Genomic DNA, 15,390 nt, shown 5'->3' on the forward strand with positions numbered 1-15,390 from the left:
ATGGCACCACGTATTGCTACAGAGAAAGGTAGCATATAAGAGCAATGCAACAGCTGTCAGCAGAAGAGAAATTACTGTTACTCACGGCTCAGGTAGGGGGTTGTATCCTTACTGTAGCCCAATAAAGAAACCCTTTGACACACATACAACACAGAGAGACTGACACAAGACTCAATACAAAGGAGGTGGAGAAAGGGAGGGGAGGTGGGGAAAGGGAAGGGAGGGGGGGTGGGGGAGACGGAGAAGCTAGGGTCTGCTGTCAGAAGAGGAGGTCATGTCAAAGGCATCCCACGGAGACCATGTGGATTCAAATTTATCAATGGCATTATTAAGGGAAGCAGTAAGCTTTTCTAGGGAGCGCAACTCCCGAATTCTGGTAAGCAAACATGGTCGGGAAGGAGGGGACGTCTGTTTCCATGCACGAGCAATCAAGGACTTGGCCGCCGTTAGGACAGTGAGTAATAACTTTGCCTGCCGTTTCCGGATGGTCTTCGGGAACAAATTCAACAGACAAAGTCCTGGGTCCCTATCAATGGTGGTGCCCAAGACTGTCGAGGCCACCCCACAAACCTCCACCCAAAATGGACGTATAAGAGGGCAGTCCCAAAATATATGGAGGAGCGACCCCACACCACCTGAACACCTCCAACAGAGTGGAGGGATGGTATTATTTAGCTTATGGAGGAGTTCCGGTGTATGGTACCATAGCATTAACAGCTTATAGTGGGATTCCTTATATGTAGTGCAGATAGAGGATTTTGCCGCCCTCTCCCATATCACAGCCCAACATTCTGGCGGGAGCTGTCTGCCCAATGCTGCTTCCCACTTATCCATGTAGCGATGTCTAGCCTGGGAGCCATCAGAGGGTGAATTAAGAATTCGATAAATATCTGATATCAAACCAGATGTAGAAGTGCCTCCTCTCACTAATTGTTCGAAAGCAGATGGTTTCGAGACTATGAGGGATCCCAGGCGAGACAGCATAAAATGGCGGATCTGTAAATAGGTATAATGCTCTGAGGACGGCAGTTCAAATCTGTCCGCAATCCTAGGAAAGGGGAGAAGGGTGCGTGTAAGCGGGTCTACAATGTCAGCGAACTGGAACAGCTTTTTCGAACCCCATAGCCTGACTGTGTGGGACTGTAAACCAGGCTGGAAATCGGGATAAAGAAGGAAAGAATTTAGGGGGGACGTCTTGGAGTAGAGTTTGAATCTAGAGGAACAGGTGGACCAAATGTGCAAATTCCCAACCAGTTTTAACCAGAAAAATCATGTGTAGTTAAATCCAATATTTCTGAGAAACTGAGATTTGGGGAGCTGTTTGCACAAGCAAAAGCAGATTTTTCTTTTGGTAATCCAGCAGATTTGCAATTGTCTTATGACCACAGAGATCGCTTTATGTCAGAGAAACCACAGGAACAACTATCGCAGTTCTACTTTGAGGACCCCCTTACCTACCCGGAGAACAAAAAGATCGGGCATGTTGAAATCCAACTGTCTGATCTTCTCTCCCCCGAGTCGGGAGGGCCATCTGCACACTAGACAGCCGGCTGATCCCGTGCAAATAGGTAAGTTTGTATAGTGCATAACAGAGAGATATGACACCTGACAATCACTGACTACTCACCTCTCCCTCTGACCTCACTCCAACTACTTTCCCTTTCTCCATTAATATCTCATCCACAGGTTTATTGAGCATATAAATCCCACCGTACAGTGCACTCAGCCTGGGGGAAGCAAAGAAGACAATAATCAGCAATTATTTGGGACGATCAGGTTTGTGAGTCATGTTTTTCACATTTTAGTGAAAAAGTAAAAAATTTTTGACTGTAAAATAAGACCAGACCCTTAGGGCAGTAGTAAATCTACTCCTGTGAAAGTCTAGCTGTGAAACTATAAAACTACAGGTCCCTATCTGACATTATCATTTCCCTACAGCTGGAGAAGCATAAGTTGTAGTAACCTCCTCGCTTTGCACCCAATAACAATTATGTGCCACAACCCCATACGATGGATGCAATAATGGAGAGCCACCAAACAGTTTGAACTACCAACCAAATACTGACCAAGGGTCCAATATGAAAAAAAGAAAAGATTTCAGCATTCAGTTCTTGTCTTATTATTCACTAGACACATGTTGATGACAAACTCTAAAACCTCCTCATAGAATGCATTAATACAAGGATTCTAGATGTGACATGACAATGTCCTCACCTGGCAAAGCCCTGTGGCAGCTCTCCAAGCCCATACAAAGGATAGAGATAAGGACTTTTGCTATACTTCGCCAGGGACTCACAGTAAAGTTTGATTCGGTTTATGGTCTCCAGACATGGTTGGTCCAGGTAGCTGCAGAGAAGTAGCAGATTATCTGTCATTTCTGATATTAACCTACCTCTACAACTCCCCATAAACTGAAAGTCAATGCACAAGCCCCCCCACCCCCCAAGTGGCATGAATTTCCATTAACTATATGATTTACTATAGTAATGACTACTGTCCGGCATTTTATAGTAATGGCCTAATGGCCAGGCTGGGTTAAAACAAAAAAGAAACATATGATGCCGTAGTTATGGTGGCCCAGTCCCTGCTGATCTTCACATCCGGGTCACCATCCTAGACAGTGATTGGTCAAGTGATCACAAAGTGGTGACCGGCAGGGACTTGACTACTATTAGAAAGGCAGCGGCAGGTGAATACAGGTTTTACCCAGGCCACTATTAAAAAACTATTGAAAGGCCAGACAACCCAACTGATGGGCATCTTAATGTTCTTTTACTGATAACTGATCACTCTATTACTAGTCAGATGTGGTATTCAAGACTCCCAAATCTCCCTATATGAACTCCAATAGTGGCTATATTAGTTGCCCATCTCCATCATCCAGCATGCTGGAGCCAGATGAAAAGAAAAAAACACTGCTGGTCCATAGATCCAACCCTATGCCCTATATCAGCCTATGGGATGGAGACCACATGCAAACGATCCAGCTTGTGGAATCAGGTGTCCCAATCTATTCCTATTAGGGATGATGTGGGATCGCCAGACATATGCAAACCATCCTAAGAATAAGTGCTTTGATACAAATCACTATCTTTATTACAACATAGTACTTACCCATTTAAAGAGAACCAGTCTGTTCTCCTGACATTTCTGTTTAAAGAGACCATCTATAGTTTATGCTGCCCAATCTAAGGAACTAGTAACAAAGAAGATTACAGCAATGTATTCTTTGCATCATGCAGCAGTCACTCACTTAGATAGCTTTGCTGATATCAAGGACACTGAGCACAGGGAAGTAGTACTCTCCATTATAAGCATATGCTCAGTGATCTGTGATATTCATGAGGTACTGCTCCCTCCAACCATGTTTGACAGCTTTCTGCCTATAGCTGTATTGACAGACAGTTGTCAGTAAAGAGTGAGCAGGGAGAGCAACATAAAAAATCACTAGGTGTCCTGTATATCAGAAGAACTGCTGTATTACAAAATATAAGTATTTAAATGGGTTATCAGATGAAAATCTTTTCTTTGAAATCCACTGGGTTTCGAAACATATATAGATTTGTAACTTACTTCTATTTTAAAAAATCGCAGTCGTTCCCATACTTATCAGCTGCTGTATGTCCTGTAGGAAATTTTGTTTTATTTTCAATTTGACACAGTGCTCCCTGCTGACATCTCTGTCTGAGACAGGAACTGTCCAGAGTAGTAGCAAATCTCCACAGAAAAACCTCTCCTGCTCTGGACAGTTCATGTCATGGACAGAGATGTCAGCAGAGAGCACTGTGTCAGACTGGAAAGAAAACAACACTTCCTGTAGGACATACAGCAGCTGATAAGTATGGGACGACTTGATATTTTTAAATAGAAGTAAATTACAAATCTATATAACTTTCTGAAACCAGTTGATTTGAAAGAAAAAGATCTTTGCCGGACAAGCCCTTTAATCAATGTAATCAGCTTCTCTGTCACTAGTATATGCTGCTCTTAGGTACAGCAGCATAAACTTACTGGGTAAATAGCAAGTAAATACTTGTATTCACCATAAAAAGTTGCTGGAGCATCTTTTCTTAAAGAGGTTATTTCAAAATATAGCTGATTGTTGTGGTCTGACCACTGGGACCCCCAGCAATCACAAAAACAGAGGTCAAATGGGACCAAAACAGCAGCATGCATGGTCAGCCACAGTTTCAGTCATTGTCTATGGGTCTTTGGAGCATTGTTGAGTTAAAGGAGAAGTCCCAGGAACATTTTTATTAAAGTATTGTATTGCCCCCAAAAGTTATACAAATCACCAATATACTCTTATTATGGGAAATGCTTATAAAGTGTTTTTTCCTTGCACTTACTACTGCATCAAGGCTTCACTTCCTGGATAAAATGGTGATGTCACGACCCGACTCCCAGAGCTGTGTGGGCTGTGGCTGCTGGAGAGAATGATGGCAGAGAGATGCTCAGTGTCCCTCCAGTGCCCAGTGTCCCTCAGTGTCCCCCTGCCATCATCCTCTCCAGCAGCCACAGCCCGCACAGCTCTAGGAGTTGGGGCGTGACATCACCATGTTATCCAGGAAGTGAAGCCTGGATTATGCTGCCCCCTGCATGACCGCAGAATCTGCCGCCTGAGGCGGAATACTCATTCCGCCTCATGGCAGAAGCGGCCCTGCTGTAATGTCAAGACGTCCCATAGAGGAAAAGAAGCAGTAACCAAGCATGCTTGCTTCCGTTCCTTTGAATTGGAGGACTTTTTAACTTTCTTCTTGTGATTAGTGGGAGTCAGATCAGCTAGCCATCCCTTATCTTGTGGATAGATTATCTTTAAAGATTATCAGCCTGACTTGGCCAATTAGTGACAGCTCAGGCTGTAATAGCAATGATCAGCCTACATGCACAATGCCGGCTGATTGTGGTCTTTCAACATGCTGAAAGATCATAATTATATCAGTGGTGGTCTGCAGCACATTACTCAGTGTAATAGGGGCGGCGGCGGCAAACCGCCACTGACTTCAATGGGCAAGCCTTAGATCGTTGGGGTGGCCTGTCCTGCTACTCCCTGCTCGCTGTCTACATGTAATTGCACAGGCAGCGAGTGGGGAATGAGGGGGAAGCAAGTGCTGAACTGACCAGTCGGCACTTATTTCCCCTGAAAAATTGTGACATGTAATGTGACCTAAACTCCATTGACAAAGGTTATAACTATTTTTAATCATACAATTCCAGGAGGAATAGTACAGGGAGTTCCAAGAAAAGATACTTCAGCCTAAAACAGAAAAGTCAGGTGAGTTATCAGGTTCTCTCTATATAAAAAAAAAAAAAAAAAAAATCACCCATAAAGACCTATCCAGCTTACTCTTCCGTCCTGTATAATGCCAATGCATGCCCAGTAAATGCCATCACATCTGGTCCAAGGTCGAATTTCCTGTAAACCTCACGCATGGTCATTCTCTTGGGATCTATATCCTGAAAAGTCTTGACGTCGTGTTCATTAAAATTTAAGACATATAGTAGAAATTTGCGGAAACGTCTCTTTTCGAACATTCCCATTAGATCTGGCAAAAAAGTTAAGAGAAATAATCAGTAGGATGCCTTTAATAAAGGGGAAGCCAAGCTTTATATCATCTAGTGATATATCACTGGTGGTGATAGGGGTGTAGCTATAGGGAGTGTAGACACATGAAACACATGGTACATGATATAATGTGATATAATGGGTCCTGTGAAATTGTTGCATACAGATTGTGGTATGACACTCCACTGACCTATACTCACCAGAAACCAAGGCTTCCTCCTCTGTACAGGGCACCTTGTGGATCTTCCCAGCTTTGTACACATAGCTTCCATCCACCACCTTAAAGTCAATATATCGGGTGACTTCTGTGTATAGCAACATCTTCACCAGTTGACCTAACAGAAGCAGACATGGGAGTTGTGCATAACACCGTGAGTATTCTGATTAGAGATGAGTGAAATGATCATCTAAACAAAACAAAACGCTTCGTTTGATCAGCGCTCCGCTCATCATGCTGCCGGCCTTTCAGCACTGCTCTGCTCCCTGCCGCTCCACCTCGGGTGCCGGGGAAAAGCTGGATGCAGCTTTTACCGGCAACCTGGGAGGAGCGGTAGGGCATGATGAGCGGAGCGCTGATCAAACGAAGCGCTTTGCTTCGTTTCGATGATCATTTCACTCATCTCTTATTCTGATATTTGGGGTAAATATGTCATTCAGTTCAGATATAAAAAGAAAAACATATCAATTGATATGAAACACTAAACTTATCTACATTACGGTAGCATACATTCTTTTGCCCTCACTTATCAGCCATTTCAGACTCTAAAGTTGCAGATTGTAGGGATCAACATCTGCAAGGAGTTTGTATGTTCTTCCCATGTTTGTGGGAGCTAAAGGCCCTATTCCACGGAACGATTATCGTCCGTATTCGGCCGATATCGGCCGCTACGGACGATAATCGTGCCGTGGAATAGAGTGCAATGATCAGCTGACAAGCGTCTGATACAGCAACGATCTGCTGCCGTCGGTCAGTTGAATAGGAGCATCGTCAGCAGACGCTGCTATATCCTATGGGCTGCCCGGACGATCAGCGATCCTCCGAGCAGCCCCCCCGCAGCTCCCCGCCGCCCCTCCCGCACTCACCCGCTCGCTGCAGCTGTGTTGAATAGCGGCGGTAGCGAGCGGGGAACGAGGAGCAAACGAGCACTGAGAGCTCTAAACGACCGGTGGAATAGGGGCATAACGATCTCAAACGACCGCTTTTGCGAAAGACCTGAAAACGTTCACTCATTTCCATGGAACGATAATCGTTACTTATAATCGTAATTGCGATTGTTTTTTCTTCGCTATTTATTCGCTATTGCGTTCGTATCTATTGCGAACGACCGAACGATATCTTATTCAATGTGAACGATTTGCGAACGTTTTGCAAACGAGCAACGATAAAAATAGGTCGAGGTCTTATAAAGCGATCAACGATTTCTCGTTCGGTCGTTAATCGTTAACTGCATTTCAACCGAACGATTATCGTTTAGATTCAAACTACTTTACGATAATCTGAACGATAATCGTCCGGTGGAATAGGGCCCTTACCTTCCAACAAAACATACTGATAGATCAATCTACAGATTGTGAGCACGACGAAAACAGGAAGCAACGTGAGATATTAATTTCTGTATAGCGCTGCAGAATAAATTAGCACTGTAAAAATATATTGAATTATCATCTATGGCATGGCTCTTAGGATGTCAAGAAAACTTCACTGCTCCCGTGACCACTACTTTTAGGCACATATGTCCAGTGCCGACAACACCTTCAGCCTTTCTCATGAAGCTGTTAATTTAGTAGCATCATTTGTTCTCACTTTTCCTACCATTGGCCATAAGAAACTTGGGTACAAGATCAACGTTCCATTCTCTGCCTCTGCCCATTGGTTCTGGAGGACCAATCACATTAAACCTTCGATAAAGCTGAAAAGAAGTTAATATAGTTATATTGTTTACTAGAATACTGTCCCTGATACACAAGAATATAAATACTACAATGCTGGTCTTGATGTGTAAGAATATAATTACTATAATACTGACCACTATGTACAAGAATATAACTACTATAATACTACATCCTATGTAGAAGGATATAACTACTATAATACTACCCCTATGCACAAGAATATAACTGCTATAATACTGCCCCTTATGTACAAGAATATAACTACTATAATACTGCCTCCTATGTACAAGAATATAACTACTATAATACAGCCTCCTATGTAGAAGGATATAACTACTATAATACTACCCCTATGTACAAGAATATAACTGCTATAATACTGCCCCCTATGTACAAGAATATAACTACTATAATACTACATCCTATGTAGAAGGATATAACTACTATAATACTGCCCCCTATATACAAGAATATACCTACTATACTACTGCCCCCTATGTACAAGAATATAACTACTATAATACTGCCCCCTATATACAAGAATATACCTACTATACTACTGCCCCCTATGTACAAGAATATAACTACTATAATACTGCCCCCTATATACAAGAATATAACTACTATAATACTGCCCCCCATGTACAAGAATAAAACTACTATAATACTGCAATTATGTACAAGAATATAACTACTATAATACTGCTCCCTGTGTACGAGGATATAACTACTATAATACTGCCCTATATGTACAAGAATATAACTACTAAACTACTATGTACCCTTATGTATAAAAATATATTTCCTAAATTACTTTCAATTTCTTACTTGAGTGGTCATATATTATCACAAAGACTTTCGATAAGGTTTGTGGACAGGTGAATAGTAATAGTTGTGGCTAGTGTAATGATAAATCTCAAGATCCTGATTAGAAATAAGGTACCTCTTCAAGGGGTGTGATGGACGCACTTTCTCCTCCATAGTAGTTGTTTCGATCTATGTGCAAAACTTTCTTCCCATTCACAGACATTATCCCAGATAACACACATTCCTAAAAAGGAGACATTGCATTATTCTGACCAGTAGGTGGCAGTGCTCTACTAAGAAACCTGACCATTAGGTGGCAATGCTTTACTACAGAATTGTGTAATGTCATGACAATATACCTTGGAAATTTGAAAGCTGGTCACATGACATTACTTTTTCCCCTGTAGTGATTTTACGTTGTAATAACAGCCTTAGAGTCACGTGACTAATATTTGATGTGGAGCCCTTTCCTACAGGGTTGTTCTCTTTCGACAGGCTGAAATGGGATCTTAAGACCATGTGGTCTCATTTATTACCCCCCACTTACCAGCCAGACAGGAGAAGTGCTGCGCAGAATTACCCTCAATCTGGTGGACCTGGAGCATCTATGTATTAGGCGGACAACCCAATTCACCAAATCTTGGCGAATAGGTTCCTCCTTATTATATATTATTATATAACATATTATATATACAGTGGTACCTTGGTTTAAGAGTAACTTGGATTAAGAGTGTTTTGCAAGAAGAGCTCACAGTTTTTCAAAATTGTAACTTGGTTTAAGAGCATTGCTTTGGTTTAAGAGCTCCATGTACTGGGTGGGAGGGGGAGTGGGGGAGGGACATGGTCTGCATAGCGGGGTCTACAGCACTGTACTCTGACCCAGGAAGTCTCCCTCACCTTCCAAATCATAGCAGATCCACTTCAGGCTGGGGATGGCATCAGGGAAGAGGACTGTGGAGGTAATCTCTTCATAGCTGTAACCCCTCTCTCCCCGGAGAGTGCTGCTATACTGCTATACTGTGCCCACATCTGCCCTGCTCATTCTTTCATGCTCCCTGCAGTCTCTGTCAGCCCTTGTGTTTCCCATCCTCTCCATTCCTGCTATAATGTGCCTGCACTTACACTCAGCTATACACACTACTGCTATAATGTGCCTGCACTTACATTTAGCTAAACACACTACTGCTATAATGTGCCTGCACTTACACTCGGCTATACACACTGCTGCTATAATGTGCCTGCACTTCCACTTAATTCACACTGCTGTATAGAAAAGTTTCTGTCACTGTCCTCCTGCACAGCTCTGTGATTCTCAATTCTTGATTGGTTCATGCTGAACACCCCCCCCCCCCCCCTTTTCCCACTGCTGTCATGTGACCACACAGACCTCTTATAGCAGCCCTTCTTCTCTATTCTAGCCTGTTGTACTACACTACTGCATTATGGGGTTCTGCAGTTCCATCCTACAAACTGCTGTTGTTTTTCAGGTTTATGCACTTACTATACATTATACTCCACATGCTGATTGCTAGACTGTACAGTAACATGTATTCAGCTGTTTCTCATTGTTTGTTTCATGTGTTTTACATGTTATTCAGAATAAAAAAAATATTATTTTTGGGGCGTGGAACAAATTGTCTGCATTTCAGTGATTTCTTATGGGAAAATTTGCTTTGGTTTAAGAGTGGATTTGGATTACAAGCACCGTCCCGGAACTAATTATGCTCGTAATCCAAGACACCACTATATATATATATATATATATATATATTATTGACTTGCTATTGATGCACTTAACCATTATGGTTAATATGACAATGCACGAGTTACGTGCAGCATTTCACACATACAAAAGCTACCACTCTGCGCCATTGTTGTTGTTGTGAAGCAAATAAGGCTAATCCCTCTTCCCTGACATATCAGATTGATATATAAGCCCGTGATTGGTGACGGTGTCTGAAATCCCCCAAGCAGATTAACTGTGGCAGCCTCACTGATCTGCCAGTGATGTCAGGGGATGTGAACGTGCGACGGGGGCTGCCGAGGCAACTAGATGTGTCTGATCAGGAAACATGGTGCTCGACTGCTTTGTCATCTTATAGGACTGGTGATAATCTGCCCCTCTCTAATGGCAGAGTCATTATTTTCTTTAGAAGGACAGTCCTGAATGCGGTAAATGAATTACCCTGCCGAAGGTACGCTGTGGTGTATACTGCCATACATTTTTGCCAGTATCCTGACATATACCACTGATGTATAGCCCAAAAGTGATGTCAGTCCAGCCCCAAAAGGTTACTGTCATGATGCCATGCCATGTGTACTCCACAGATAGGCATCTAAATGCAACTCAGACTGAGGGATAAAGTTGCCAAGGCAACCGTCCCACACCCAGCAAGTTCCAATTAAAGGGGTATTACCCGCAGGTAGAATACATGTTAAATCGCCCCCATACTTGATATTACCTTTTCAGTCTACATCCCCCAGTTCTAAGGCTGCTGCTTTGTGCTGAAGACAAAGAAAACTGTGTGTAAGCTGTTATCACCATCTCCCTCTCTTCCCTTCCAAGACGGCTCATGTCAACAGTGTCCCTAGCGAGCTGTTTCTGCACTCTGTTATGCTGAAAGGTTAATCTAAGGTCAAGTTGCTGGTGACCTCACTGTGATGAAGCCTCCCTGCATTACAGAGTGCAGAAACAGCCTGCCAGGGACAGTGTTTACATAAGTGATTTCGGAAGGGAGGAGGGGGAGAAAGAGAGAGCAGCTCACAGAGTTTTCTGTGTCCTCAGCACAAAGCAGCAGCTTAGAACTGGGAGAAGGAGGCTGAAAAGGTAATAAGGGAACAAATTGTTAGTCTTCAGGAGGAGGGAGGATTCATCATGTATTTTACCTAAGGGTAATACCTCTTTCATAGGGATCATGCATGGAACTCGCCAGGGAATGAGACAGCTGGCACATGAGCTACACTGAGATGTGAAACTGTGCAGAAAGCATGTCATGGCATCACAACAGTCAGCCTTCATTAGGGGGTCTCTTGTTCCCTTCAGACCCAAATGCCCCCTCTTTGTTGTCCTCAATGAAGCAGTTTTGCCCTTTTCCCCTATAAGCTTTAGAGCCACTAGGCAAAACTTATGATGTGATTGATGCTGTTTGTCTGACTTTGCACCAACATTCTCCTTGTCCCATAGGCCACAGTGCAAAAAAAAAAAGTGTAAAATAAAAAGTGCCAAACTGCGCCACATTGTGGTGCTAACACCTTAGAAAAATTGTCCCAATGTATCAGTTTTGTCTAAAGGGGTCGTTTAGTTCATAGTTAAGCCTTAAACCGCCATATGGAAAGGGACTCCCACTATGAGACATTACCTATATAAACAGCTTAAAGCATTACTGTCTTTCATAAAAACTTTTGACATGTCACACAGAGACCCTGAGTGCTGGGACTCCGACACAGCCATCTGAAGCCATGTGTCCCTATACAATAACTGGCAGAGTGTGCACCCATAAGAATCCAGTATCTGGGGCAGGACACTTCATCTCTCACTGGTTTTATTGTTATGGCTGATCATGGTATAATCAGGTATATATGGCGAGCATTTATTGAAGAGCTTCTGCAGTAGCATGGCAGTTCACAAAGCTTATCTATTTACTATAGGGAGGAAGGTAATATGGGACAACTTGTTTTGCATCATGTAACACTGACCTAATTTTATCATCTTGTTACATAAATTGTACATGTGAGGCTTCATGGATGCTGCTGTATTATGGAACCACGGCATGTCACACGTACAAGTCTATGGCCCTACTATACCCTTTACCTAATGTTATATAAAAATATTTAGTACGGAGGTGCATCCCTATAAGCTATGTTTCAATATGAGAATACCTCCATAATTTAGTGCCATACTGAGCTCCATATGGCGGCATACAAAGTATGGGACTCTTGTATCTCACCCTATAGTTCATATATGTAGGTTATCAATGTATGAAATGTAAATTAATTAATATTAAGTAAAATTAGTATGAATCATATTCTGGGTCCACAGAGTTATGTTGTGTGAAGCCGGAGGACACGTATAGCGATGGACTGTCCAGAATCCAGCTACCTGTAACAAAAATCTGAATAATCCCATAGGGACCTGGTTCTCCTACCTTCAGGCCTGTTCCCAGCACAATGACATCATACTCTTCCTCCATGCCAGAGAAATAGGTCCGTTCCTCACATTCGTGGCTACCTGTGTAGCTGTAGGTAAGAGTCTGCTGTACTAAGCTGATCTGCTAGACGGTGATAAGCCACCAGATTTCAGACTGTCACTAGGCCCAGTGACCCAAAGCAGGGCCACCTGCCTGTAATCCAGCTAAATAACACGCCAAGGGTTCGCTCCCCAGGCTGCATGGGAATGAATGCCCCATGCAAAAGTCTAAAAATGTTATTAAGCCTTTGTATAACATATATATATATATATATATATACACTCACCGGCCACTTTATTAGGTACACCATGCTAGTAACGGGTTGGACCCCCTTTTGCCTTCAGAACTGCCTCAATTCTTCGTGGCATAGATTCAACAAGGTGCTGGAAGCATTCCTCAGAGATTTTGGTCCATATTGACATGATGGCATCACACAGTTGCCGCAGATTTGTCGGCTGCACATCCATGATGCGAATCTCCTGTTCCACCACATCCCAAAGATGCTCTATTGGATTGAGATCTGGTGACTGTGGATGCCATTTGAGTACAGTGAACTCATTGTCATGTTCAAGCAGAAATCGAGACTCATCAGACCAGGCAACGTTTTTCCAATCTTCTACTGTCCAATTTCGATGAGCTTGTGCAAATTGTAGCCTCAGTTTCCTGTTCTTAGCTGAAAGGAGTGGCACCCGGTGTGGTCTTCTGCTGCTGTAGCCCATCTGCCTCAAAGTTGGAGGTACTGTGCGTTCAGAGATGCTCTTCTGCCTACCTTGGTTGTAACGGTTGGCTATTTGAGTCACTGTTGCCTTTCTATCAGCTCGAACCAGTCTGCCCATTCTCCTCTGACCTCTGGCATCAACAAGGCATTTCCGCCCACAGAACTGCCGCTCACTGGATGTTTTTTCTTTTTCGGACCATTCTCTGTAAACCCTAGAGATGGTTGTGCGTGAAAATCCCAGTAGATCAGCAGTTTCTGAAATACTCAGACCAGCCCTTTTGGCACCAACAACCATGCCACGTTCAAAGGCACTCAAATCACCTTTCTTCCCCATACTGGTGCTCGGTTTGAACTGCAGGAGATTGTCTTGACCATGTCTACATGCCTAAATGCACTGAGTTGCCGCCATGTGATTGGCTGATTAGAAATTAAGTGGTAACTTGCAGTTGGACAGGTGTACCTAATAAAGTGGCCGGTGAGTGTATATATATATATATATATATATATATATATAACTATTACATGGCACAGATGAGTTGCAAGGGAACAAAAATGGCAGAATAGGCCCTTACCATGCTTTAATCTTTTGAGGTTCAGTACGACAGCTGTCAGATGGGCAGTCATCAGAGGTATTAACAACAATGTGAAGCCTTCTTGTGGTGGCCAGAGGTGGACTGAAGCAGGCTGAAAGGGGTGGAGAGACCCTCATTCTTGAGATAGGTGCAGGTCCCAGAGGTGGGTCCCACATCTATCAGACTTTTAGAGCATATCCTGTGAAAAAAACATAGATGATTAAAAGGTAAATACCCCTCTAATAGAAAAATGCTTCCTCTTTTTCACCAATCCATAGCATTCTGGCCTTAATGGATCTGCAGTAAGGTCCACAGTGTTCTGCAGCAGTTAGTTTGTCTTAAAGGGAACCTGTCACCCCCCGTACCGGGGTGGCAGGCTCCCGACCCCCCGTTAGAGACCCCTATACTTACCTCATCCCGCCGGGTCCCGCTTCTGGAGGTGGTCAGGTCCCGGAGATCTCAGCCGCTGCAGCCCGGCGCGCGTGCTGAGAGATGAGTCCAACGCTCATAGAGAATGACAGGAGAGTCCAGCGCTCCGTCATTCTCTATGAGCGTTGGACTCATCTGTCAGCGCGCGCGCCGGGCTGCAGCGGCTGAGATCTCCGGGACCCGACCGAATCCAGAAGCGGGACCCGGCGGGATTAGGTAAGTATAGGGGGCTCTAACGGGGGGTCGGGAGCCTGTCACCCCGGCACGGGGGGTGACAGGTTCCCTTTAACTATTTATCATCTATCTCTTGGGCACAAACAGCACAGAATACTTTACATAAATTACACAGTATTTCCTAAACGTCTAGTAAGGCAGTCCCTTAACTCCTAACATATGAGGGATGCAAGAAGGAAATTCATGTAGGCTCCATAAACTATGTCCACTCCAGTAGTCAGGAGAGCTCCATCCTGCACTAACACTCCTATTATGCTACCCTGAAAACAATGGATGTACTATGGAAGGGAACCATTTTAAGCTAGACAAGGTTGCCTCCTGGTGACCTAAATTGGAATTACTCCAGAGCTGCATTTACTATTCTAATCTTTTCAGAGTTGACTGGCACTGCTAGGTACATCTTATAGGCCAGTGATTTTCAACCAGTGTGCCGCGACACATGGTCGGGTGTGCCGCGTTGAAAGTTCCCCAAACTATGGTGCCCCTGTGAAACAGGAGAAAACAATGGGGGAGAGAAACCTGGGGATGGGGGAGAAACAGGGGGGAGAGAAGTATGGTGGAGAGAAGTATGGTGGAGAGAAGCACAGGAGAGAAGCACGGGGAAGAGAAGCACAGGAGAGAACCATGGGGACAGAAGCACAGGAGAGAAGCAGGGGGGAGAAGTATGGTGGAGAGAAGCATGGGGGAGAATTATGGTGGAGAGAAGCACAGGAGAGAAGTAGGGGGGAGAAGTATGGTGGAGAGAAGCACAGGAGAGAAGTAGGGGAGAGAAGTATGGTGGATAGAAGCACAGGAGAGAAGCACAGGGGGGAGAGGAAAACAGGCCCAGGTTTCACACTGAGTGAGTATAAATACATTTAGAATCTATATTATTAACTATATGTATAATATGTACTGTTTTAGTGTCATTTTGTGCCATTTTGGTTGGTGGTGTGCCCCAGGATTTTTTAAGTATAAAAAGTGTGCCGCGGCTCAAAAAAGGTT

The 15,390-nt window shown here is 43.7% G+C and overlaps 1 protein-coding gene across 5 annotated transcripts in view; it reads right to left on the bottom strand.

Annotated features, from left to right (window-relative positions):
• LOC138788663 (rab GDP dissociation inhibitor beta-like) overlaps positions 1 to 15,390 on the bottom strand; it is a 41,619-nt gene that overhangs the window by 23,525 nt on the left and 2,704 nt on the right. For 2 of the 5 annotated variants that reach the window (XM_069966756.1, XM_069966755.1), the window contains exons 2-8: positions 13,744 to 13,942; positions 8,403 to 8,510; positions 7,380 to 7,476; positions 5,767 to 5,901; positions 5,348 to 5,546; positions 2,215 to 2,346; positions 1,628 to 1,727 (exon numbers count right to left, since the gene is read on the bottom strand). In XM_069966756.1, the coding sequence (XP_069822857.1) occupies positions 1,628 to 1,727; positions 2,215 to 2,346; positions 5,348 to 5,546; positions 5,767 to 5,901; positions 7,380 to 7,476; positions 8,403 to 8,510; positions 13,744 to 13,746 (774 nt within the window). In that variant the 5' untranslated portion in view covers positions 13,747 to 13,942. Of the gene's footprint in view, positions 1 to 1,627; positions 1,728 to 2,214; positions 2,347 to 5,347; positions 5,547 to 5,766; positions 5,902 to 7,379; positions 7,477 to 8,402; positions 8,511 to 10,451; positions 10,560 to 12,411; positions 12,484 to 13,743; positions 13,943 to 15,390 lie in introns of those variants that run through there. The other 3 variants (XM_069966754.1, XM_069966757.1, XM_069966758.1) reach the window with 2 other exon arrangements.

This window comes from Dendropsophus ebraccatus, chromosome 4 (assembly GCF_027789765.1).
Source record: "Dendropsophus ebraccatus isolate aDenEbr1 chromosome 4, aDenEbr1.pat, whole genome shotgun sequence".
Lineage (NCBI taxonomy): Eukaryota > Metazoa > Chordata > Amphibia > Anura > Hylidae > Dendropsophus > Dendropsophus ebraccatus.